The 27,130-nt window shown below is 40.4% G+C and overlaps 1 protein-coding gene across 4 annotated transcripts in view; it reads left to right on the top strand.

Moving 5' to 3' along the window:
* The window catches only part of Senp1 (SUMO specific peptidase 1), a 90,171-nt gene that overhangs the window by 21,481 nt on the left and 41,560 nt on the right, over positions 1-27,130 (top strand). For 2 of the 4 annotated variants that reach the window (XM_045152729.1, XM_045152730.1), the window contains exons 3-5: positions 6,271-6,369; positions 8,829-8,988; positions 12,349-12,520. In XM_045152729.1, the coding sequence (XP_045008664.1) occupies positions 6,354-6,369; positions 8,829-8,988; positions 12,349-12,520 (348 nt within the window). In that variant the 5' untranslated portion in view covers positions 6,271-6,353. The remainder of the gene's footprint in view (positions 1-6,270; positions 6,370-8,828; positions 8,989-12,348; positions 12,521-27,130) is intronic. The other 2 variants (XM_045152727.1, XM_045152728.1) reach the window with 1 other exon arrangement.

The following is a 27,130-nucleotide window of genomic DNA, read 5'->3' as shown; positions in this document are numbered from 1 at the left end:
TGTTTATTTACAGGATGTATTCAAGATTATACTTGGTAGGGTTTTATATATATAGTATAGGATTATCTTTCTAAAATTCCAAAAATGTTTAATTTACAAATATAGTTGTACCCCAGAGATTTATGATTTGGAATAATGGCCAAATGCCTCCATTTGCATCATTATTTTTCCTATGGTTTAGGTCTATTTCTTTTTTTTTTTATTTTTTATTTTTTTGTTCATTTTTTATTTATTTATTTGAGAGCGACAGACACAGAAAGACAGATAGAGGGAGAGAGAGAGAATGGGCGCGCCAGGGCTTCCAGCTACTGCAAACGAACTCCAGACACGTGCGCCCCCTTGTGCATCTGGCTAACGTGGGACCTGGGGAACCGAGCCTCGAACCGGGGTCCTTAGGCTTCACAGGCAAGCGCTTAACCGCTAAGCCATCTCTCCAGCCCGGTTTAGGTCTATTTCACTCTTGCCATTTTCAGCAGAAATAATAGCATGACTTTAAGATAGTTGTATAAACTGGGTATGGTGGCACACACCTTTAATCCCTGCTCTCAGGATAACAAGGTAGGAGGATCACCATGAGTTTGAGGCCACCCTGAAACTACATAGTGAATTCTAGGTTAGCTTGGGTTAGAATGAGACCCTACCTCAAAAAAAAAGAAAAATTGTATAAGTACTTTTAGATTTTAGTAGAACTTTAATATAATAGAACTTTAATACAATGGATATATCTGAGATTACCTGAGATCCTCATATTATTGACTATAATAGTATTTGATCAGATTCCTGGTTTTCTACTTCATCATATAATTGTTTAAGAATTACAAGTTTCCAGTGTTTTCTTTTTCTTAATTTAAAAAAAAAATTATTAGCATTTTCCATGATTATAAAAAAAAATCCCATGTTAATTCCCTCCCTCAATTTTTATTAACATCTTCCATCAGTGTTTATTTTCATACCACAAATTGATTCTCATTTATTTAAAGAACCTTCAGGGAAGGGAAGGCTTATTGTCTATAATTATAGAAGTTATTAATAATAAAAAAAAATAAGCCATGTGTCGTGGTGCACACCTTTAATCTCAGCACTTGGGAGGCAGAGGTAGAGGATCGCCATGAGTTTGAGGCCACCCTGAGAAGACTACATAGTGAGTTCCTGGTCTAGAGTAGTGAGACCCTACTTGGAAAAACCAATATATATATCGTCATACTATAGTTCCTCTCATTTGAACTTATAGGGCAGCTTTAGGAAAGTAAACTATTTCAAAACAGTTTTTCCTTACATGATAATGATCAGATAAAAGCAAGTGAATAAAACAGCCATATTGAAATAAGAATGCTAAGCTCTTGCGGCTCATTCTCTCCTCCTTTCCTTCTTTCCTTTTTTTTTTTCTTTGCTGTTTTTTCGAGGTAGGGTTTTGCTGTAGCCCAGGCTAATCTGGAATTTACTATGTAGTCTCAGGGTGGCTTTGAACTCAGGGCATTCCTCTTACCCCTGCCTCCTGTGTGCCGGGACTAAAGGCATATGCCACCACACCTGGCCTATAGCTCATTCTCTTAACTATTCACAACTTGAGCAGATGACTCAAATTTGTTCTTTTACCAAATTTTATCTCATCCCTGATTAAACAAGCTTATGGCATATCACAGACCTCCAAGGTGCTTCCTGACAGTCAGAATTTTAAATCTATGTATGCCAAGAGTTTATATATGTTTTTTCTTAGAAGAAAGTTTTAAATTTAAAGCTGTTTTGGGAAAAGGTAGACTGCATGTCTAATATGTGCAAGTCCCAGAGTTTGATCTTAAGCATCAAATCAAAATAAATGCTACTTTTTAACTATGGAGATTTAAAAACTTTCCTGTCACACTCACTTCAGTTTATTACATGTCTCACAGAATTGGTCTCTGCTCTGTCTTTTGGTTATAGTCATTCACATTAAAAAAAAAAACCTTTTATTGATAACTTCTGTAATTATAGACAATAAATCATGATGACTCCATCCCCCCCCCGCCACTTTCCCCTTCACAACTCTACACTACATCATATCCCCTCCCCCTCTCGAGTAGTCTCTTATTTTGATATCATCATCATTTCCTCCTATTATGAGGATCTTGTGTAGGTAGTACCAGGCATTGCAAGGTTATGGCTATCCAGGCCATTTTCTGTCTGGAATATTGCATTGTAGGCAGTCCTACCCTTCCTTTGGCTCTTACATTCTTTCCATCACCTCTTTTGTAATGGACCTTGAGCCTTAGAAGGTGTGATAGAAATGTTTCAGTGCTGAATACTTGTCTGTCACATTTTAGCAGTATGGTGCCTTTTGAGTCATCCCAGAGGTCACTACTATCTGAAAAGAGAAGCTTCTCTAACCAAAACTGAGAATAGCATTAATGTATAAGTATGGTTGTTAAGAAAAGTGCTTGCTGGGCTGGAGGGATGGTTTAGCAGTTAAAGCATTTGTCTGCAAAACCAAAGAACTCAGGTTCGGTTCCCCAGGACCCACGGAAGCCAGATGCACAAGGGGGCACACACATCTGGAGTTCGTTTGCAATGGCTGGAGCCCTGGCATGCCCATTCTCTCTACCCTCCCCCCTTTCTGTCAAATAAATAAATAAATAAATATCAAACAAAATATTAGAAAAGTGTTTGCCAAGCAGTCTGGTGAGCATAATATATGCATTTAGTCAGACACCAGCAGGCGTTGCACCCCTAGGGCTCATGCCCTCCCCGTTATAGGTTTTTGACTAGGTTTTCAGTACCAGGCATGTATTCCCTCCTCCCATGGAGCAGGCCTCCAGTTCAATTAGAGAGCGGTTGGTTTCCCTTAAAATAGACATGCCACTATTGCACCCGTTGGCTCATTTGGCCTGACTGACCAAACTTAAGGCTTATTGTCCACTGTTGTTTATCTCTACCGATGACTGCTGCATGCAGTGTAGCTTTTTACAGCTTTCTGTCAGCTGGTCTATAGGGAGGAGGTTTTTGCTCAGCTCTAGCTTGATTTCTTAGTGACCTTGTAACCTGAGCATGTGGAATCTTTAGCAATAGGGTCATACCATCTATTCCTGGTAGGAAACCAAGAGCCTTGGCAATGAATGGCCTGTAAGGTTTTAGGGGCATCAGGGACCTCCCTGGCCAACAACTCATTGGAAAGTATCCCATCCCTGACATTGAAATTTTTCTAGTAACAATGTATGGCTTCTGGATGCACTATTGTCCAAAAATGTAGGTCACCATATAACTTAATCATACCCTCTTAAATTTTGATTAACCCTTTTCCCTACCCTTCCTTTACTCAGTTTCTTCCCCTGACTTCACTTAGGCCATTCCACCCCCAGTAACTTGTTCTTCTATTTACATATACACAATGCCATCCTGTTAAGTCTTCCCCTATACTCCTTTCCTTATAGTTCCTTTCTATCTTACTGTCCTCTGCTACTGAGTTTTATTCCAACTCCTAAGCCTAAACATTTGTAGCTAGGATCCACATATAAAGAGAGAACATGCAATGCTTGGTGGGTTACCCCACTTAATATAATCCTTTCCAGATCCATCCATTTTTCTGCAAGTTTTGTAATTTTGTTTTTCCTTGCCACTAAATAGAACTCCATCGTATAAATGTACCACATCTTCATTATCCACTTACCAGTTGAAGGACGTCTAGGCTGGTTCCATTTCCTAGCTATTGTGAATTGAGTACGATAAACATGGATGTGCAGGTGCTCTAAGTATCATCTCAGTAGGAGGCTGAGACTTTTTAATGGGTCCCAGGTCTGCCTGGGGCTGAGTGAGACCCTGCCCCCAATAGTGATAGAAGAAAAAGACTAAGGCCCTATAAATCTAGAAATGTCAAAGGCAATAATAGTCAACACCAAAATATAGCTTATTTGAGAATGGTAAAACTGACCAGGAATATATCATTCAAATTTAACACATAACCTGTCCTGACATGGAAGGTGAGATTAGTGCTTCCAATGCAGCCTTCCGTACCTGGTTTTGTGTAAGTAGGCCCTATTATCTTTTGGGATGGCTTCCACTCTCACCTGTGCTGAGTGCCCACCTCTGTCACTCTCTGTTGTACTGTGGACTCTGTTAGGCTGCTTGGGTCATTGGATTTGGTGTTCTGATCGTTTGTGCATGCTGCTGTGTGGGTTGATGAGTTCTCTGGTGGTTCATGGCACTGGCAGTTGCGGGCATGGGGGGAGGTTGTGCAGGGTGCCTAGAGTTGTACCAGACTTGCCCAGCTGGTCCTGTTGTGTTCTCCTTCAACAGCCACTCAGCTGGTCTCTGCTTGTCTTCCCCTTCAGGTTTCTTGACTTTACAAGGAGACGGGTGTGAATGGAAACTCCTTTCACCTGGCTTTTGCTCCTATAGCTGTATCTTAGCCACTGTCCCCACAGGGTTCTGGCTGGTTACCTGCTTGCTAGACGCTCTGGGTCTCTCCTGCTTCTCTGCTGTGATTGATAATTGCTTATACACTTTCACTTGTTGGTAGAAGAGTGTATTTTGCCATTTTCCTGTTTATTTCTCCCCTACGCTGCTTTGGCATGGCTACTACTCTGCCATCTTACCTGGAAGTCTCTAGTCATTCACCTTGAGCCTAACCTGATGGGGTTCAATGTGGAGCTCCAGTTTACTTGAGTTAATCTTCTGATCCTGACACCATTGCTGTTTATATACTGTTTCACCAACAACATGAAAATGTTTGTTTAAGTCCAAAGTTTAGAATCTAGTGTCTATAACTTTTTTTGTATTTATTGGATTTATTTTTCTAGATAAAACCTTTCACAAATCTTCTGAAGTCTACTCATGATCTTAAGATCAGACTAGTAAAAGGAGTTGATTTAAACTTTTGGGGCTGGAGGGATGGCTTAGTGGTTAAGGCATTTGCCAGCAAAGCCAAAGGACCCTAGTTCAATTCCCCAGGACCCACTTTAGCCAGATGCACAAGTGGGTGCACTTGACTGGAGTTTATTTGCAGTGGCTGAAGGCCCGGGCACACCCATTCTCTCTCTCTCTCCTTATTTCTCTATCAAATAAAGAAATAAATGAAAGAAACTTTTGTAACATTTTATTTATTTGAGAGAGGGAGAAAGAGTCCTGGGTGGGAGGGATGGGAGCATCCTCCAGCCACTGCAAACAAACTCCAGATGCATATACCACCTTATGTAGGTCTTGGGAAATGGAACCTGGGTGGGTCCTTTGGTTTTGCAAGCAAGCACTTTAACCACTAAGCAATCTCTCCAGCCTCTAAACTAAACTTTTTTGAGACAGAATCTCACTCTAGCCCAAACTGACCTGAACTTACTCTGTAGTCCAGGCTGTCTTCAAACTGATAGTGATCCTCCTACCTCAGTCTCCCATGTGCAGGAATTAAAGACAGGGGACCAAGTCTAGCTTGATTTAATTTTTTCTTTTTTAGAAAACGAAATGCAGAAGCCAGGCATGGTGACACATGTCTTTAATCCCAGCATTTAGGAAGCAGAGGTAGGAGGATCACAGTGAGTTCAAGGCCACTCTGAGACTACATAGTGAATTCCAGGTCAGCCTGAGCTAGAGTGAGACCCTACTTCAAAAAACAAAGCAAAAAAGCCAGGTGTGGTGGCACATGCCTTTAATCCTAGCACTCGGGAGGCAGAGGTAGGAGGATCGCCATGAGTTCAAGGCCACCCTGAGACTCCATAATGAATTCTAGGTCAGCCTGGGCCAGAGTGAGACCTTACCTCGAAAAAGAAAAAAAAAAAAAAAAAAAAAAGGACTGGAGAGATGGTTTAGTGGTTAAGATAAGAAGCCTAAGAACCCAGGTTCAATTCCCCAGTACCCACATAAGCCAGATGCACAATGGTGGCACATGTGTCTGTAGTTCATTTGCAGTGGCTAGAGGCCCTGGTGTGTCCATTCTCTTTCTCTTAATCTGCCTTTTTCTCTGCGAGAAAAAATATAACCGTATTTCATTTTAATAACTTAATGATGGTAAGGCTTGAAGCTCCTTAGTTTTATGAAGAGCACAATGAGAAAATAATGAAATTTTTTAAAAAATTTAAACAACCATAAAAAGATGGAGATGTGGGCTGGGAGGCTGGTTCAGCAGTTAAAGGAACTTGCAAAGCCTGCCAGCTCATGTTCACTTCCCCAGCTCCCGTGTAAAACTGAATGTAAAGTGGCATATGTGTCTGTGATCCAGTGTACTTATGACAGTGGTAGGGTTAGGGTTAGGGAGAATCTAAAGCTCTCAGATCAGCTAGTCTGATGTTCACTTGCATTCTGATGGTTTAGTTGCAGGGACTAGAGACCCTGCCTCAAAGAAGGTGGAGCACAGCATCTGAAAGCTCTCCTCTGACCTTCTCCTCCTATTCCATATGTCCATACACGCGAGTGAGTACATAAAACATTTAAAAAGATTGAGATGAAAATAAATGAATATTCTAGTGCTTAGTATTTGTCAATACCTTTGGAAAATATGTTAAATTATATTACAAACTAGCAATTAGGGTAAGTTTCTGTTTAGTGTCCTGTTACTATACTAACTAGTAAATCCTAATATCAACAGGAGAAATTAATGGTTGCTTTCATAGTAAGTGATTATTTAACACACTGTTTTTTTAAAAAAAAAATTGTTCATTTTATTTATTTATTTAAGAGCAACAGACAGAGAAAGAGTCAGAGAGAGAAAGAGAGAATGGGCACACCAGGGCCTCAAGCCACTAGAAACGAACTCCAGATGTATGAGCCACCTTGTGCATCTTTTTTCTTTGAGAGAGAGAGGAAGAGGCAGAGTGAAAGAGAATGGGTGCACCAGGGCCTCTAGCCACTGTAAATGATCTTCAGAAGCATGGGCCCCCTGGTTCTTAGGCTTCACAGGCAAGCGCCTTAACCGCTAAGCCATTTCCCCAGCTCAGTGTCTCCATTCTTTTTGTTTGTTTTTGTTTTTGTTTTTCAAGATAGGCTCTCACTCTAGCTCAGGCTGATCTGAAATTCACTATGTAGTTTCAGGGTGGCCTCGAACTCATGGTGATCCTCCTACCTCTGCCTCCTAAGTGCTGGGATTAAAAGCGTGCGCCACCACGGCCATCTTCTCCATTCTTAATAGTGGTATATATTGAGCATAGATATTTATTTCAAAGGACAAGTTAAAGATTGTGAGACTAAGTTCATGCATGGACTGATGAATCAATGGGTTCAGTACTTCCCTGTTTTTTCTTTATCCCAACTCATAATTTTACATTTTATATATTTTTCTTTTTTAGGGTGTGTGTGTGTGTGTGTGTGTGTGTGTGTGTGTGTGTGTGTATGTATGCATGTGTATAGTAGGTGTGGTATGTATATTATGTGTGTATACAGATGCGTGTGCCTGAGTGCACGCATGCAGACACCAAGGAAGATATTGAGTGCCCTCTTCTATTACTGTTTGGTCATTTTTCCTTGAGACAGGGCCTTTCACTGAACCTCGAGTTCACTCCTTTTTCCCATCAGACTGGTAGACCAGCAAACACAACAGTCCTCTTTGCTCCACTCAGCACTGGAGTTAGGTGCATGTGCATTCATGCCTGGCTTTTTATGTGAGTGCTGGGATCAAATTCAGGTCCTCAAGCTTGCACAGCAGGCACTGTTATCTATTGAGTCATCTCCCTACCCCCAAAATTTTATTATTTATTATTATTATTATCATTGGTTTTTCAAGGTAGGTTGTCACTCTAGTCCAGGCCCCAATTTTTTTAAGGCTGTTTACTTTTTGGACAGAGTATCAAAAGATGCATGTCTGTATATTCTATTTATGAATTTATTTCAATGCAGTAGCCCAGGCAGGGCTTGAACTCATGATCCTGTGCCTCAGCTTCCCAATTCGTGGGATTATAGCTGTATACTACCACACCCAGCCTAAATACCTTAAATAACAAATACACATTGGTGTGCAGTTTTGTGAAAATATTCTTTGAAAGGGGATCTTTATTGTCAGCTGTAGGCAGAAATTTTGGAATAGAATTACCTTTTTTTTTTTTCCACTGATGCTACTCTGCATTTTATAGCCTAATATCTGAGGTTATTTTGCAGGAACCATTTTAAATTACATAGTCCTGTTGATAGAGAGAGCAGGGCATAGAAATTACCACTCCTAGCTGAAACCTCAAGAGGTTTTTCTAAACCTCTAACTTATAATTTAGAAGTCCTAAATTCCAAATAATAAATAATCCTCAGTCAGATTACAGTAACAAGCATTGTAATATTGGTATATCTGATGATTTTAACTTTAAATAGCAATTATCACACCAAAACCAGAGGTATATAATGGGTCATTCCTGCCATAAGCCGGCCAGTATCTAAGCAGCAGTTAGATTATCTGTGTGCTCTTTGAGAGAGTCCCTGAGTCTGGAACATTGTACCTACAGAGAAGGAAGTAACACCAGCTGCTTATTAAGCAATAACTGTTGTTCATTTGAATTACAATTCTCCTTGGCCCTCCACCTGCTTTCTTACTGGTCTGGCCTACCTTCTTTCAGGCCCAGGCCTGGGAGTGCTTGCAAGATATAGTTGGGGTAAAATGTTGACTTTTGGTGGACACCACGGAGTCACATTGATGCAGATAAGGCACATGACTGTGGCAGGATTCAGCTCCTTCATCAATTTGCAGGTTAGTATGGCTGAATCAATTATAGTTTGTAGAAGTTCCCTTACTGCAGACTATATTGGCAGTTGAGACTGGGATCTTTCTTCCATGAGACACATGGTAATATGCTACAATACTTTGGAATGCAATGATGGAACATGGTTACCATCATAAAGAAAACAAGCTCTAGTTATTTAATTTATTCAAACTTTTATTATTTCTTTTTTAGACAACCCTTCCTCAGACAGTTTTCTTGGCTCAGATGACTTACGAACCTTTGGTCAAAGTGCAAATGGCCAGTGGAGAAATTCCACTCCAGCACCAATATCAACTTTACAAAAATCAAGAAATAGTCGAAGTCTTTACCTCGAAAGCCGCAAGACCTCAAGGTCAGTATTCTGTCTGTCTACTTCTCATGCCCTTCTTGAGATATAAGAGAAAATAGCTTCATAGTAGTTGTTACATTGACATTTTAAATGAGTAGAACCATTTGAGGTTTAAAGTGATAGAGCTAATATACAAATTTATTTTAATGAGCTCCTGTATCAAAAAAAAAAAAAATCTCAGCTTTTAATTTAGTGGTGCTGAATTTGAGTGACATTAATGAAGAGAGACCATTAAGGGAAATCTTTTTTTAATTAATTAATTATTAGAGAGAGAGAGAATGGGCAGAGCTTCTAGCCACTGTAAACAAACTCTACATGCATACACTACCATGTGCATCTGGCTTAAATGGGTCCTGGGGAGTTGAACGTGGGTTCTTAGGCTTTGCAAGCAAGTGCCTTAACTACTTAGCTATCTGTTCAACCCATTAAGGGAAATCTTGCTGGGTGTGATTGTATAAGGACCCCTAAGTGTAGCCTTTGAATGTCTATTGCAGATTTTAAAGTAAACATCAAGTCAATCTCTGCAACTTGTATGGCAAAGAAATCAATGTTTTTTATAGCTTTTATTTTTGGCTTTTTAAGGTAGGGTCTCGCTCTAGGCCAGGCTGACCTGGGATTCACTCTGTAGTCCCAGGATGGCATCACAGTGATCCTCCTACATCTTTAATCCAAAATTCTGGGATTAAAGGCTTGTGCCACTATGCCCCCAGCATTTTGCAGTCTTTAAAACGAGCAAAGAGCTAATTTAAGTGCATTAGTCATCTACATATAAGCCACATCTATCTGTTAAACAGTCTTAGAGAATTTTGTCCTAGTGCATAAGCTATTGATTCACCAAAGTTATATTTGTTATTAAAAGCCTCAGGTACTACTTATTTTTTAATATTTTATTTATTTATTTGAGAGAGAGAAATAGGCAAGGGGAGAGAGAGAGAGAATGGGTGCACCAGGGCCTCTAGCCACTGCAAACGAACTCCAGACGTGTGTGTCCCTTGTCCATCTGGCTTACATGGGTATTGGGGAATTGAACCTGGGTCCTTTGGCTCCACAGGCACATGTCTTAACCTCTAAGCCAGATATCTCCCCAGCCCCTTTATTTTATTTTTGTTTTTGTCAAGGTAGTCTCACTCTAACCCAGGCTGACATGGAACTCACTCTGTAGTTCCAGCCTGGCCTTGAACTCACAGCAATTCTCCTACTTCTGCTTCCAAGTGCTAAGTTTAAAGGCTGAGCCACAACACCTGGCTCTTTTTTTGTTGTTTGTTTGTTTATTTATTTATTTATTTGAGAGCAACAGACAGAGAGAGAAAGAGGCAGAGAGAGAGAATGGGCGTGCCAGGGCCTCCAACCACTGCAAATGAACTCCAGACTTGTGCACCCCCTTGTGCATCTGGCTAACGTGGGTCCTGGGGAATCGAGCCTTGAACTGGGGTCCTCAGGTTTCACAGGCAAGTATTTAACTATTAAGACATCTCTCCAGCACCCCCCCCCCTTTTTTTTGGCATGTCAGAAAGATCAAACCCAGGATGTTGTACATGGTAGGAAGCACTCTTATTACTGAGCTACATTCTAAGCCCCTAATGACTCCCCAGTGCGTGCGCGCGCGCGCACACACACACACACACACACACACACACACACACTTTTGGGTTTTGAGGTTTTGTGGTTGTTACATTGAGATAGGATCTCTTGTGGCCAAAGCTACCTCAAACTCACTATGTAGCTGAAGATGACTTTAACCTCCAGATCCTCCAGCCTTAAATTCCTAAGTGCTGAGATTAAAGGTGCGCTTCTACTCCCAGCTGCTTTTATTTCTTTGAGAGAGAGGAAGAGGCAGAGAGAGAGAATGGGCACGCCAGGGCTCCAATCACTGCAAACAAACTCCAGACACATGTGCCTCTTTGTGCATCTGGCTTACTTACATCTGGGTCCTGGGGAATCAAACCGAGGTCCCCTTGTGTTTTTTGTTTGTTTTTTTCAAGATAGGGTCTTACTGTAGCCCAGGCACCCAGGCTGACCTGGAATTCACTCTGTAGTCTCAGGCTGGCCTTGAACTCACAGCAAACCATCTACCTCTGCCTCCCAAGATATGCTTTAAAAAACAAAAAAAAAGACAGGCATGGTGTTGCATGCCTTTAATCCCAGCACTCCAGTAGCAAAGATAGGAGGATTGCTGTGAGTTTGAGGCCACCCTGAGACTACAGAGTGAATTCTAGGTCAGCCTGGTCTCCAGTGAGACCCTTTCTTGAAAAACGAAAGGAAGGAAGGAAAGGAGGGAGGGAGGAAGGGAGGGAGGGAGGGAGGGAGGGAGGGAGGGAGGGAAGAAATAAATACTTGCTGAGCCTGATGGCCCATACCTTTAATCCCAGCATTTGAGAGGCTGAAGGAGGAGGATCAGTTGAGGTAGGAGGATGGTGGTGAGTTAGAAGCCAGCCTGGGACTACATAGTGAATTCCAGGTCATCTTGGGTGAGAGTAAGACCCTGTTTCAAAAAACCAAAAGAAATTTTTTTTTCTCACTAGATAGGACACAGAAAATATAAAGAAACAAAATTCTTCAGAGAAGAATCACAGAACAGGCTATATGGCCTGTTAGTCTTCTGGTTTGTGTTTAGTGAGGGAGGAGAGCCCTCTGTTGGTCTTGCAGGAAATTTAAAAATTCAGTTTATATGAAGCTTCCACTTTACACCTATTTAAAATAATTCTCTCTAGGATACTTGGGGACAGAGATGTGTTATAGAAGATGCAATCGTATTGTAAATATATGGTAAACATACCCAGAATCCAGATTTTCCAGAGAAGTGTAATCTGGTTTGTTTTTTGTCATATACTATATTGGCATATGTTTCTTGACCAAAGGCAATTCTAGATTGTGGATCCAAGAAATGCTGTCTTTTTTTAAAAATTTTTTTTTGTTCATTTTTTATTTATTTATTTGAGAGTGACAGACACAGGGAGAAAGACAGATAGAGGGAGAGAGAGAGAGGATGGGTGCTCCAGGGCTTCCAGCCACTGCAAACGAACTTCAGACACGTGCGCCCCCTTGTGCATCCGGCTAACGTGGGACCTGGGGAACCAAGCCTCAAACCGGGGTCCTTAGGCTTCACAGGCAAGCGCTTAACCTCTAAGCCATCTCTCCAGCCCAAGAAATGCTGCTTTAAGTGCTTGGTAATTATATGATTTCTAATCTAAGACTTGTACAGGCAGGGAACTTGTGCTATAACCTCATGTGTTCTGTCTTGTATATTTTCCACAAATAATTCATCTATCATTCCATGTGGAAATTTTGTTTTTATTGTTTCTTGAAAGTGAAAATAAATCTAGTATTTGTCTTAATAACTTATTTTTCTTGCAATTTTTTTAGTGGATTATCAAACACCTTTACGGGAAAGTCAAACCATCACTGCCATGTGTCTGCATATGAAAAATCTTTTCCTATCAAGCCTGTTCCAAGTCCGTCTTGGAGTGGTTCATGTCGTCGAAGTCTTTTAAGTCCTAAGAAAATACAGAGGCGGCATGTTAGTACAGTGGAAGAGGTAAGGACAAGCTGCAACAAAAGCTAGTAAAAGCTAGGATCCTTCCCTGTTGGACTTAGATGTTTGTAAAATCATTGTTTACTTTATCCTTTCTGTGCTTTTCTTTTCTTTCTTTCTTTCTTTTTGTTGTTGTTGTTGTTGTTTTTCGAGATAGAGTCTACCTCTGGTCCAGGTTGACTTGGAATTAACTATGTAGTCTCAGGGTAGCCTCCAACTCTCGAAGATCCTCCCACCTCTGCCTCCCAAGTACTGGGATTAAAGGCATGCGCCACCATGCCTGACTACTGTGCTTTTCTTTTTTATAATTACTTTTTTTTCCCCCCAAGGTAGGGTCTCACTGTAGCATTCATTCTGTAATCCCAGACTGCTTTTGTTTTTTCATTTTTTTGAGGTAGGGTCTCACTCTGGTCCAGGCTGACCTGAAATTAACTATGTAGTCTCAGGGTAGCCTTGAACTCTCTGCAATCCTCCTACCTCTGCCTCCCTAGTGCTAGGATTAGAGGTGTGCATCACCATGCCCAGCTCCCAGACTGTTTTTGAACTCACAGTGATTCATCTACCTCGGTCTCCTGAGTGCTGGGATTAAAGGCATGTGCCACTACACCTGGATTGTCATAATACTCTTCTTTAATTCTGTCATTCGTTGTAAAGATTAAAGAACATTCTTTTTCTTACTGTTGAACACCTGGCATTTTGAAATCTTCAATACTACCTGAATAGTTTCTTACACATCTGTATTTTTTGTTATTGCTTTAGAACCATTGTAAACTACTGATTCCTATAACAAAACTGTTAAACTTCGCTCCGTAGGTTTTGTTTTCATAAAACGATTTGATTGTACCAAATTCCTATCCCTTTCACTGGAACAGTTTTTCCTCAATCTAAGACAAAATACAAAAGAAAAAGAAAATTTGTTTCAAAAAACCTAGTCAAAAACTTACATCATTTCACTATAAGATGTTTGAAGTCATAGACTTTCTCAAAAAGAAAGATGTTCTGCTGGCACTTGAGTTGTTTTATTCACCCAGTAAACTTAAAGGGGGGGGGGACCCTCAGTATTATGAACATAATATAGGTAGTTGTATTGTGTGTCCCCCCCCCCCACTTTTTCAAGGTAGGGTCTCATTCTAGCCCAGGCTGACCTGGAACTCACTATGTAGTTTCAGGGTAGGTAGCCTCAAACTCATGGCGATCTTCCTACCTCTGCCTCTTGAGTGCTGGGATTAAAGGCTTTTGCCACCATGCCCAGCTGTATTGAGTTCTTTTAACCCAGTGAAATAGATAAAGGTGATCATATTTTATAGATTTAGCTGGTAATCACAGGCCTAGAGATAGGTCTTCTGAGGAGTCTTTTCTGGTATGCTGTCTTTTATATAACACGGTGGTACGGTTTCTGCTCTGTGGAGCTTACAGATCGTGGAGGCAAGAATTTAATGTTACTTGATAAATAATTATGTAATTTGGTAGCCACATGCTACATAGTTATATAATTTGTTAATTAAAGATTATCAGCACTTGGAAAGGAGATAGGAGGATAACTGTGAGTTCTACGCCAGCCTGAGACTACATAGTGAATTTCAGGTTAGCTTAGGTTAGCAAGATCCTACCTCAAAACAACAACAATAAAAATGATTATCAAAATGAGGGCTGGAGAGGTGGCCCAGTGGTTAAGGCACTTGCCTGCAAAGCTTAAGGACACGAGTTCACTAATCCAGTACCTGCATAAAACCAGATGCACAAAATGGTACATATGTCTGGAGTTCATTTGCAGTGGCTAGAGTCCCTGGCCTGCCCATTCTCTTTCTCTCTCTCTCAAATAGTTTTAAAAATATTACCAAACTTGATTATTTGTGAAATAAATTAGTAAATGTTTAGTAATGTTCTTTCAAAAGTTACATTGAACATAAAATATTTGAAAGGAAGATGACAGAGGTTGTAAATCATATATTAGAGCAAATACTAGACCAGAGCTAGTGACATTTGAGGTTGGTGATATAACGAAGCAACAATGATAAAAGGGAGACTGCTTTTTTCCTATTACAGTATTGGGGATTGAACTCGGGGCCCATTCATGTTGGGCAAGTATTCTACTATTTAGTTAAATTTGTCCAGCCTGAATAATATGTTTTTTTTTTTGTTGTTTGTTTGTTTTGTTTTTAATGGTTGTCTCACTATAGTTTAGGCTGACTATAACAACTCACCCTGTAGCCCCAGACTGGCCTCAAATTCACAGTTATCCTCCTATCTCAGCCTCCTAAGTGCTAGGCACCACCACAACCAGCTCTGATTGATTTTAAAAAAAAAATTTTTAATAGGTATTATTTATTTATTTATTTAAGAGAGAAAGAGGTAGAGAGTGAGAAAGAATGGGCATGCCAGGGCCTCCAGATACATGTGCCACCTTGTGCATCTGGTTTACATGGGTCCTGGAGAGTTGAACCGGGATCATTTGGCTTTGCAGGCAAGTGCCTTAACTGCTAAGCCATCTCTCCAGCCTTTTGATTAATTTTTTTTTTAATTTATTTATTTGAGAGAGAGAGAGGGAGACCAAAAAAAAAAAAAAAAAAAAAAGAGGCAGTTAGAATGGGCACACCAGGGCCTCTAGCCATTGCAAACAAAATTCAGGCGCAGCCCCCCAAACCCCCACCCCCCTACCCCCCGCATCTAGCTAACATGGGTCCTGGGCTTCTTCTCAGGCAAATGCCTTAACCACTAAGCCATTTCCTCAGCCCTGGTGTGGTGTTGTATTGTATTGTGTTGTGTTGTGTTTTGTTTTGTTTTGTTTTGTTTTGTTTTGTTTTGTTTTGTTTTGTTTTGTTTTTCGAGGTAGGGTCTCACTCTAGCTCAGGCTGACCTGGAATTCACTATGTAGTTTCAGGGTGGCCTTGAACTCTTCAGTGATCCTTCTACCTCTGCCTCCCCTGATTAATTTTTTATTCTGTTTTAGGATTGAATTTTTTACCAAGTGTATGGAAAACAATATTAGAACAAGTGTCTTTGTCCAACTTTTAGCAAAATATTTATATGTTTCATATTGGATATTGTCAGTAATGCAGAGATAATTGCTTTTTTTTATGGAGACTAAAAACTTTTTATAAAGATCTATCTTTATTTATTTATTACAGACAGAGGATTGGGGGGAAAGAGAGAGAGAATGTGCACGCCAGGGCCTCTAACCACTGCAAAACAAACTCCAGATACATGTGCTACCATGTGCATCTGGCTTACATAGGACCTGGAGAATCGAACCTGGGTTCTTAGGCTTTGCATGTGATGTGCCTTAACCACTAAGCCATCTCTCTAGCCCAAGACTAGAGAATTTTTTTGTTGTTGTTTTGTTTTTCAAAGTAGGGTCTCACTGTAGTCTCAGGGTGGCCTTGACCTCACAGTGATCCTCCTACCTCTGCCTCCCAAGTGCTGGACTTAAAGGCCTGTGCCACCACGCCCCACTTGACTAGAGAATTTTTCATGGGAACTTATAAACTTGAGGAAAAATTTTTTCCCATGGATGTTTTGGGATCTACAAGAGAGGTGTATTTGCTTATGGTGAAGAAGGAAGGTTAAGTATTAAAGATTAGGAGTAATCTTTGAACTTCAGAAATATAGCACTTTATACAAAATTTATAGTTAAGATGATGCCACTACTACACTGTACAGTCTTACCAAAGGAGGTGTTGTGATAGCTCACACCTGTAAACCCAGCCCTTAGGAAGCGGAGGAAGGAAGATTGCAATGAATTCAAGACTAATGTGGGCTACATAATGAGATTCTGTTTCAAGAAAACAAAACAAAACTTTTTTTCCTTTTTTTTTTTGTTTTTTGGGTTTTTTTTTTTCTCTTTTCTAAAACAAAACTCTTACAATGGGGGTTTGAAAGAATTTGAAAATATGGAAGTACTGACAGTATAGAATGGCTGATGTTTCTTAGTTATATTAGCCACTTTTCTAATATTCATTAGCTAAATGGGGTTACCATATTGGACAGAACAAGTATAGGACATTTCCATTACCACAGAAATTTCTATGTTATGATAGTGCTGTTATAGAAAATATAAATGTTTGGGGAAGAAATGCTAGTGAAATGCTAGAAGAAATTTTAAATGGTAAAAGCAAATCATTTCTTCTCAAGTTGCATGTTGCTTTGAGACATGCTTTTGTGCAATTTACTGATCAGGATTTTAAAATGTTGAATATCATAATAGATAGTAATTAGGGATTTATTTATTTTATTTTTATTTATTTATTTGGCAGAAAGGTGGGGAGAGAATGGGCATGCCAGGGCCTCCAGCTACTGCAAATGAACTTCAGGCATGTGCATGCCCTTGGGCATCTGGCTAATGTGGGTCCTGGGGAATTGAACCTGAGACCTTTGGCTTTGCAGACAAACGCCTTAATCGCTAAGTCATCTCTCCAGCCCTAGTTATTTATTTATTTTATTTTATTCTGGTTTTTCAAGGTAGGGTCTTGCTGTAGCCCATGCTGACCTGAAATTCACTAGGTAGTCCCAGGCTTGGTGATCCTCCTACTTCTGTCTTCTGAGTGCTGGAATTAAAGGTGTGCACCACCATGCCCAGTATAGATTTTTTTTTAAATGTTTTACACTTTTGTCAAAAACCAAGCATTATGAATTTAATAGAAAATCGTTGTTATGTACTTAAATTTTTTGTTTATTTTTATTTATTTATTTGAGAACAACGGACAGAGAAAGAGGCAGAGGGCAAGAGGAGAGTGGGCGCACCAGGACTTCCATCCACTGCAAACAAACTCCAGATGGGTGCATTCCCTTGTGCATCTGGCTAACATAGGTCCTGGGGAATTGAGCCTCAAACTGGGGTCCTTAGGCTTCACAGGCAAGTGCTTAACCACTAAGCCATCTCTCTAGCCCATTATGTACTTTTATTTCAAATTTATTTATATGCTAGGAAGCTATTATGAAGAAAAATGAGGGCTGGAGAGATGACTTAGCAGTTAAGGTACTTGCCTACAAAGCCAAAGGACCCAGGTTCGCTTCCCCAAGACCCACATAAGCCTGGTGCACAAGGTGGTCCATGTGTCTGGAGTTCATTTACTGTGGCTGGATATCCTGGCGTGCCCATTCTCTCACTCTCATCCTCTCTCTGCCTCTTTCTCTTGCTCTTTCTCTCTTAAATAAATAAATAAAATTTAAAACTATTTAAAAAAAGAAAAATGAAAAGAAGATTATAAAGTTCAGATATAAAGTTAGGATAATTTATAACAGTAGTTTACTAGTGCTAAAATTAATCTTGTATTCTCTTAAATTTTTATAATTTTTTGGGAATGGTGGTGGTTTTGAGGTCACAGGTCTTGCTGTACTTCTGTCTGGCCTGGAATTTACTATGTAGTCTCAAGGTGGCCTCGAGCTCACTGCGATCCTCCTACCTGTGCTTCCTGAGTGCTGGGATTAAAGGTATATGCCACCATGCACAGCAAATTTTTGTATTTTATAATTTAGTTTTTTTGTTAGTACCTCTTACAGAAATGTCACTTAGAGTCGGGCGTGGTGGTGCACACCTTTAATCCCTGCACTCAGGAGGCAGAGGTAGGAGGATCGCAGTGAGTTCGAGGCCACCTTGAGACTACATAGTAAATTCCAGGTCAGCCTGAGCTAGAATGAGACCCTACCTTGAAAAGCCTTAAAAAAAAAAAAAAATCTGTCACTTAGTTATCAGTTTAATATTCTTTATTCTGTTTTGTTTTGTTTGTTTTTACTTGAGGGAGAGAGAGAGAAAAAATGAATGTGCTAGGACCTCTAGCCACTGCAAACAACTCCAGTTGCGTAAGCCACCTTGTGCTTACATGGGACCTGGAAAATCAAACCTGCATCCCTGGTCTTTCCAGACAAGTGCCTTCACCATGAAGCCATCTCTCCAGCCCTAGTCTTCATTCTTTTTAGGCTTCACTTTTAATTACTCATTCTTTTTAAAACTTTTCTTGATTTTTAAAATTAGTTTCTAGTTTAGCCAATTACTGTATCTTTTCCTGTTAATTTCCCAATTTATTCAAGCAAATAAAGAGTTAGTAATAAAGATGTTTTCTTTGACTTTATAGTACCACATTAAAGTAGAAGGATCACCCTGAGTTCAGGGCCAGTCTGACACTAAATAGTAATTCTCAGGCCAGCTTGGGCTAGAGTAAGACAATACCTCAAAAACCCAAAAACAAAAACGAACTAGGGCTTGAATAATGGCTCAGCAGTTAAAAGCACTTGCCATTTAAGCATGAGAATCTCCTTGTCAGAGACCTCCCCAGAGCCCATGTAAAGAACAGCAAGGTCATACTCATTTGTAATCCCAATCAGCAGCAGGTAGACTAGAGATTTCTGTGGCTCAGGGTTTAGGGGGAAACTTCAAGAAGTGGGTAGATAAAAAAAATAAGAGGGAGACTGGATAGATGGCTTAGCAGTTAAGGCACTTACCAGCAAAGCCAAAGGACCCAGATTTGGTTCCCCAGTACCCATGTGAAGGCAGATGTGCAAGGTCACACATGGCCTAGAATTTATTTCAGTGGCTAGGGGCCCTGGTATGAAAAGTCCTTACCTTTAACCTATTTTTTTTATTATTATTATTTTTTTTTTTTTTTTGAGGTAGGGTCTCACTTTGGCTCAGGCTGACTTGGAATTCACTATGTAGTCTCAGGGTGGCCTTGAACTCAAGGCGATCCTCCTACTTCTACCTCCCAAGTGCTGGGATTAAAGGCATGCACCACCATGCCTGGTTTATTATTTTTTTTAATATTTAATTAAATCAATTTTTTTATTTGAGAGGGAAAGAGGCAGAGAGAGAGAGGTGCATCAGGGCTTCTAGCCACTGCAAACAAACTGCAGATGCATGTGCCATCTTGTACATCTGTCTTATGTGGGTCCTTGGGAATCAAACCTGGGTCCTTAGGCTTCACAGACAGATGCCTTAACCACTAAGTTATCTCTCCAGCCCCATTTATTTATTTGTTTGTTTATTTATTTATTTATTTATTTGCTTGCAAGATAGACTAGACATAGACATTGAGAGAAAGTGGGCACACCAAAGTTTCCAGCTACTATAAATGAACCCCAGATGCATGTACGACTTTGCATGTGGATTTACATAGGTACTGGGAAATTGAATGCAGGTTGTTAGGCTTTGAAGTTACATGCATTGGGAAAATAGTTTGTGGGACTTTCATATGTTAACTTCCCTTAAGTTAGCTTTTTGTTTGTTTTGTTTTGTTTTTGTTTTTGTTTTTTCAAGGTGTGGGATCTCACTCTAGCCCAGGCTGACCTGGAACTCACTCTGTCATCCCAGGCTAGCCTTGAAAACACACAGCCACCCTCTGCCTCCCAAGTGTTGTGATTAAAGGTATGCACTACCTTGCATGGCTAAATTAGCTTTTTTTTTTTTTTTTTGGTTTTCGAAGGTAGCGTCTCACTCTAGCTCAGGCTGTAAATTAGCTTTCTTGATAGAATATTTATTTCATTTATCTACTTATTTTGAGAGAGAGAGAGAGACAGATATATAGAGAGAGTGGGTACGCTAGGGCCTCCAGCCACTGAAAATAAACTCCTTGTACATCTAGCCCATGTGGGTTGTAAGAAATTGAACCTGGGTCCTTGGACTTCACAGACAAGTGCCTTAACCAAGCTAAGCCATCTCTCTAGCCCTAAACTAGCTTTTTAATCAAATCGTTGCATTGAATAAATCTAGATTTCTCTTCATACGAGTAAAATTATGTTTGACCATCCATTCTGAGTGTCTTACTTATGAGTGTAATTATTTATTCCATGAAAACATTTTGTTGTATGATGTGAGGGAGACATGTTTTTAGGTTTTGTTTGTCCTTTTTTAAAATTTGCTTTTCTTTTCTCTCAAATTGCAAGATACATTTATACTATTTAGGCTCAGCCATTGTTTATACTTACAGGTATTAGCACATAGCATATTTCCCTTTCAGAATAAAGTATACTTATTTCTAGACTGATCTGACATAAATAATCGTGTCTACATCAAGATATACTAACATCATTGATGACCTTTGAATTTTTATCAAATGAAAACAAAAATTAATTCTATTTTCATAACATATTTTTCTTTTCAAACCGAATGTTAAAAGGTCAGTTTGTTGCCCCTTTGTGTGTGTGTGTGTGCATGTCTCCCTCTTTCTCTCCCTGGAAGAGCACACATGCCAAGGTGCATCCATGGAGGTCTGAGGAAAACTTTCTGGTTCGTCCTCACCTTTTTCCCTCCCTGAAGGCAAGGCTTCTCTCTCTGGATTTTGCTCTGCTTTTGTTGTTCTGGAAAATTCTCCTGTCTCTGCCTCCTGTCTTGCCATCAGGGTGCTGGGATTTCAGAAGCCCTCCACAACTTCTGTTTTTTTTTTTTTTAATTTTTTTTTTGTTTATTTTCATTTATTTGAAAGTGACAGAGAGACAAAGGGGCAGATAGAGAGAGAGAGAGAGAGAGAGAGAGAATGGGCGAGCCAGGGCTTCCAGCCTCTGCAAACGAACTCCAGACGCATGCGCCCCTTGTGCATCTGGCTAACGTGGGACCTGGGGAACCGAGCCTCGAACCGGGGTCCTTAGGCTTCACAGGCAAGCGCTTAACCGCTAAGCCATCTCTCCAGCCCAACTTCTGGCTTTTTACACATGGCCCAAGTATGAAACTCAGGCATTTAGACTTGAGTTATACCTGTAAGTATAAACAATGGCTGAGCCTAAATAGTATAAATATATCTTGCAATTTGAGAGAAAAGAAAAGCAAATTTTAATTTTAATTTTATCCTCTGAGATAGGAGGATTGCCATGAGTTCAAGGCCATCCTGAGACTAATTCCAGGTCAGCTTGGGCTAGAGAAAAGCCCTACCTCCAAAAAAGAAAGAAAGAAGATTGTCACTGGAATCTCACGCTGGCCTCCCCTTGGCTGTCTGATCCTTGTGATTATTTGTCAAAAGAATTCAGAGACACTGTAGTATAGTATAGAACATAGCTTTCTTTTTTTCAATTTTTATTAACATCTTCCATGATTGTAAAAAATACTCATGGTAATACCCTCCCTCCTCCCACTTTCCCCTTTGAAATTCCACTCTCCATCATATCCCTTCCCCATCTCAATCAGTCTCTTTTATTTTGATGTCATGATCTTTTCCTCCTCTTATGATGGTCTTGTGTAGGTAGTGTCAGGCACTGTGAAGTTATGGATATCCAGGCCATTTTATGTCTTGAGGAAGCACGTTGTAAGAAGTCCTGCCCTTCCTTTGGCTCTTACATTCCTTCCACCACCTCTTCCGCATTAGACCCTGAGCTTTGGAAGGTGTGATTGAGATGTTACTGAGTATCCCAATCACTTCTTTCCAGCACTGTAATACCTTCTGAGTCATCCCAAGGCCACTGCCATCTGAAAAGAGAAGATTCTCTACCCAAAGTGAGAGTAGCATTAATATAAGGGTATGAATATTAAGAGAAGTGCTTACTGGGCAGTTTGATCAACGTAATATATACATTTATCCAGACATCAGCGGATGTTACACCCCTAGAGCTCATGACTACCCCTGTTTTAAGTTTTCAGTATCAGGGATGTATTCCCTCCCATGGAGCGGGCCTCCAGTCCAATTGGAGGGCAGTTGGTTTCCATCATGACAGATGTGCCACTGTTGTACCCGTTGGCTCATTTGGCCTGGCTGGCCAATTAGAAGGCTTGCAGTGTCCACTGTTGAGTATCTTCACTGTTGGTATCTCTTTCTCCCATTGAAATGCATGTAGAATAGCTTCTTCCAGCTTTCTGTCAGCTGGTCTACATGGAGGAGGTGATCAGCTCAGCTCCAGCAGGATTTCTCAGTGCCCTTGCAGCCCAAGTTGAACATAGCTTCTTAAACTGTGGGTCACAACCCCATATAGGGATCACATAACTGAACGTAGGTGTTTTGAAAATTTTGGCCATAGTAAAAGGCTTCTGAATACACAGTGACCAAAATCCAATGGATCTGAGGTATTCTGCTAGTGTTTGTGTTGTAACATGCAGCTTCCCTGTAGCCTTCGTTCTGGACGCAGAGCATGCATACTTTGTGTGCATACCATCTCGCTATGCAGTACTAACAAATGCTGCGCGAAACACCTCAGCTAAGATTTGAGATATGTGTTGTGAATTTCAGTGTTTTTTCTGTACATACAAAGTTTTCTGCTCTTATGGAAAGATACCAGATTTTTTTTTTTCTTAATTTTTCAAGATAAGGTCTCACTCCAGCTCAGGCTGACCTGGAATTCACTATGTAGTCTCAGGGTGGCCTTGAACTCTCGGCAATCCTCCTACCTCTGCCTCCCAAGTGCTGGGATTAAAGGCATGCGCCACCATGCCCGGTTTAAAGATACCAGATTAACTACAGAATACAAAGACTTAATGTTTTCTTCCCATCTTTCCTTAGCATATATCAAATTACAATATCTTTTGGATTATATTGGTTAGAGTATTTGATTTTAAAAATTGCTGTTTAAGTTGCTGACTTGAGTTTCATAAAACTTGCTATATGAACTTTGTTCTGGGATTGGGACCAAATTTCCATCAATTTTTGAAGTGTCCCTAAGCATACATCATCATTTTGTACTGTGTTTATGTGCATCGTTGATGATTATAAAATCAAAATGTTGATTAAACTATGCAGGATGATGTATGTCCTTCATATTCAAATATTTAGCCAAAGTTTAATTCTTTTATTTTTCAATATTTTTTTGGAGGGGATGGGTGGGTGGTTCGAGGTAGGGTCTTATGCTAGCCCAGGCTGACTTAGATTTCACTTTGTAGTCTTAGCATGGCCTTGTTCTCACAGCAGTCCTCCTACCTGTCCCTCCTGAGTGCTGGGACTAAAGGCATGCACCACCATGCCCATCCCTCTTTCTTATTAATATGCAGATTTTCTCCCTTTTTAATATGGTAAAATTATATGTATACCAAAGAATTTTTAAAAATATTTTTATATGTTTATTTGCAAGCAGAGAGAAAACGCGCATGCTAGGACCTCTTGCCACTGCAAACGGACTTTAAGATGTATGTGCCACTTTGTGCATCTGGCTTTACATGGGTACTGGGGAATCAAACCCATGCCATCATGCTTTATAGGCAAAGTGCCTTTAACCACTAAACAATCTCTCCAGTCCCCAAGGAATTTTTAAACACGTTTCTTTTTAAAAAAATTTTTTTGTTTTTGTTCATTTTTATTTATTTGAGAGTGACAGAGAGAGAAGGAGGCAGAGAGATACAGAGAGAGAGAATGGACATGCCAAGGCTTCCAGCCACTGCAAATGAACTCCAGATGCGTGCGCCCCCTTGTGCATCTAGCTAACGTGGGTCCTTGGGAATCAAGCCTCGAACCAGGGTCCTTAGGCTTCACAGGCAAGCACTGAACCGCTAAACCATCTCTCCAGCCCCACGAGTTTCTTTTTTTTACCTCTTAGTATCTTATTTTTATTTGTTTGACAGAGAAAGAGGGAGAGAGAGAGAGAATGGTGCACAAGGCCTCCAGCCACTGCAGACAAACTCCAGATGCGCCCTAGTGCATCTGGCTGACGTGGGTACTGGGGAAATGAACCTGGGTCCTTTGGCTTTGCAGGCGAGCGTCTTAATTGCCAAGCTATCCCTCCAGTCCTTAAACAAATTTCTTTATGACATATTATCAATAAATGTTTGATCTATATACTCATTTTATACTTTTTTTTTTTTTGAGGTAGGGTCTTGCTGTAGCCCAGGCTGACCTGAAATTCACTCTGTAGTCTCAGGGTGGCCTTGAACTCATGGCAATTCTCCTATCTAAGCCTTCCAAGTGCTGGGATTAAAGGTGTGCACCACCATGCCTGGCTGTGTACTCATTTTAAATGCCTATATATTTGGGGTCATATAAAACTTTTTCTCAGAGGTTGCAAGTGGAAAAACTTTAAGAAGCCCTGGTATAGAGGATAGGTAGAGTTTATTAAAGTACATTGTTATTTATTTGAGAGTGACAGACAGAGAAACAGGCAGATAAAGAGAGAGAATGGGCGCGCCAGGGCCTGCAGCCACTGCCAAGAAACTCCAGATGCGTACGCCCCCTTCTGCATCTGGCTAATGTGGGACCTGGGGAATCGAGCCTCGAACCAGGGTCCTTAGGCTTCACAGGCAAGCGCTTAACCGTTAAGCCATCTCTCCAGCCCTAAAGTACATTCTTATGGAGTGAGAATGGACAATAGCCAACAACCATTGTCCCAGTCTAAATCTAGGTAAGTTTCATTATACTATTTCTAAAATCTCGAGAGCAAACAACTTTTCTGAGAAACATTGTCTCATCCATATGATTTGCAAAAGCCTCCGTTGGAGTGACTCTTACAGGAAGGAACTCAGTGATATATATCATAGAGTGTGTTTTTTTTTTAATCAGAAAGCTTTCTGCATACAGTAATATTAGAAAGTTTAGGACTCCTGGGGCCAGATTTAGTTATTCACGAATTGTCTCTGAGGCAGTCCAGGATATCAGTCTTCTTTTAGGACCAGAGATAATACTCAGGTCCCACTCTTCTGACCAGTATTTATTTATTTATTTATTTATTTATTTATTTATTTAACAGAGAGAGAGGGAGAAAATGGGTGTGCTAGGGTCATGAGCCACTGCAAACGAACTCCAAGTGTGTGCACCCGCTTGTGCATCCCAGTAACATGGGTCTTTGGGGGGAATCAAACCTGGGTCCTTTGGTTTTACAGGCAAACACCTTAACTGCTAAGCCATCCCTCCAGCCCCTGACCAGTATTTAAATCTCCACTCCTTTGCTTTATGAATTGCTGACTATCAAGGAGGAGTCTAACACAAAGGTCCTAATGTATAACTAGCTGCCTGACAAGATGGCACCCCACTACAGCACTCTACCATACTGAACACAGTGTTACAGATTTTTCCTCTAGTGGTCAACTACTGTGTAAGAAGTGTCACTGTCGGACCCAATCAGACTATACTCAAGGCTTACAAGAACTTTGGGATTCTCTTACATCTAAGTCTGCCAGTCTGATGTCAAGAGGACTCTGTACACACTCCTCACCTTTTATTTATTTATTTTGTTTTTTTTTCCAGGTAGGGTTTCACTCTAGCTCATGCTGACCAGAAATTCACTATGTAGTTTCAGGGTGGCTTTAAACTCATGGGGATCCTTCTGCCTCTGCCTCCCAAGTGCAGGGGCTAATGTGTCCACTATGCCCAGCCAGAATTACTTTAAATTTTTTGTGTGTTTATTTATCTGAGAGACAGACCAAGAAAGAGGCAGACAGAACAGGGTGACTATGGGTGCACTAGGACCTTCTGCCACTGCAAACAAACTCCAGATGCATGTACCATTTTGTGCATCTGGCTTTAATGGGCACTATGGAATCAAACCCAGGTCATCAGGCAGACATGCACGTTTAACTGCAGAGCCATCTCTCCAGCCCCAGACTTACTTTGTGGTTATAGTCTCTCCTGCCCCCAGGGGCTAGTGTCGCAGACAATGTCTACTTCCTTCTTTTCTGTGCTACTTACTTGTCCTGTCACATTTCTTTTTCCCCAGAGACTCTCCTCTTCTTGGAACATAGCCAGTTGTGGCACACGCCTTCAATCCCAGCACTTGGGAGACAGAGGTAGGAGGATCGCCATGAGTTTGAGGCCACCCTGACGTTACATAGTGAATTCTAGGTTGGCTTGGGCTAGAGCAAGACCCTACCTTGAAAAACCAATAAATTAATTAATTAAATTTAAAAAATATGTATGTGTTTGAAATAAAGAGTGAATGCTTTAGGGCCACCTACTGTTGCAAATGAACTCCGTATGCATGTGCCACTTTGTGCAACTGGCTTTACTTGGGTGCTAGGGAATTGAATCTGGGCTGGCAGGCTTTGGAAGCAAACAAGCACCTAAGGACCTCTGAGTCATCTTAACCTCTCTAGCCCCGAATCAGACATCTTAACATAAAGAAGAAATCCTGTATTTTTAACTTTTGTGGTTGATATCTTTTAAGATACACAAAGATTCTTTCCCTCACTATTCTTTGTGTTCTTTTGGGATTTTTATATGTTAGGATTTTTTTTCCCCATTACCTTGCTATCCAGAGTAACATGCAAAATAATCACTTCAATTAGGTTATGTGCTTTGCTTTTCTATCTATGATGTAGTAATATAGTCAGAGCTTTTTGACAGATGTCTTAATGGTTAAGAGCACTGTGCAAACATGAGGGCCTGAGTAGTTTGATCCTTAGCATCAACATCTACAATTTGGTATGGTTGTGCAACTCTTTAACCCCAGTTCAGTCAGGGAACAGGGACTAAAGAATCACCCAGGCTTGTAAAAATAAAAAAAGTCAAGCTCTAGGATCAGGAAGAGACTCCAGTTGTAGTAAAAATAGGCAGAAGAGGGGGGATACCCAGTGTTCCCCAGGATACATCAGGCAAGCATACCCAGCCACAGGCAAGTACATAGGGCATGACATGGGCACATATATGTGCATATGTCACATATAAGTGGAAAAAAAACCTTTTTTAAAAAAAATTCAAGTAATTTTTATAATTATGATGTAACTCTATCCTTCCTTAAAACATTCAAAATAAACCCCTTATGTGCAAAAAAAAAAAATTTCAA

The sequence above is a fragment of the Jaculus jaculus genome, chromosome 6, assembly GCF_020740685.1.
Source record: "Jaculus jaculus isolate mJacJac1 chromosome 6, mJacJac1.mat.Y.cur, whole genome shotgun sequence".
NCBI classification, from domain to species: Eukaryota; Metazoa; Chordata; class Mammalia; order Rodentia; family Dipodidae; genus Jaculus; species Jaculus jaculus.
Note: the sequence above shows the minus strand (reverse complement) of the source record. Positions and strands in the feature narration are given on the sequence as shown.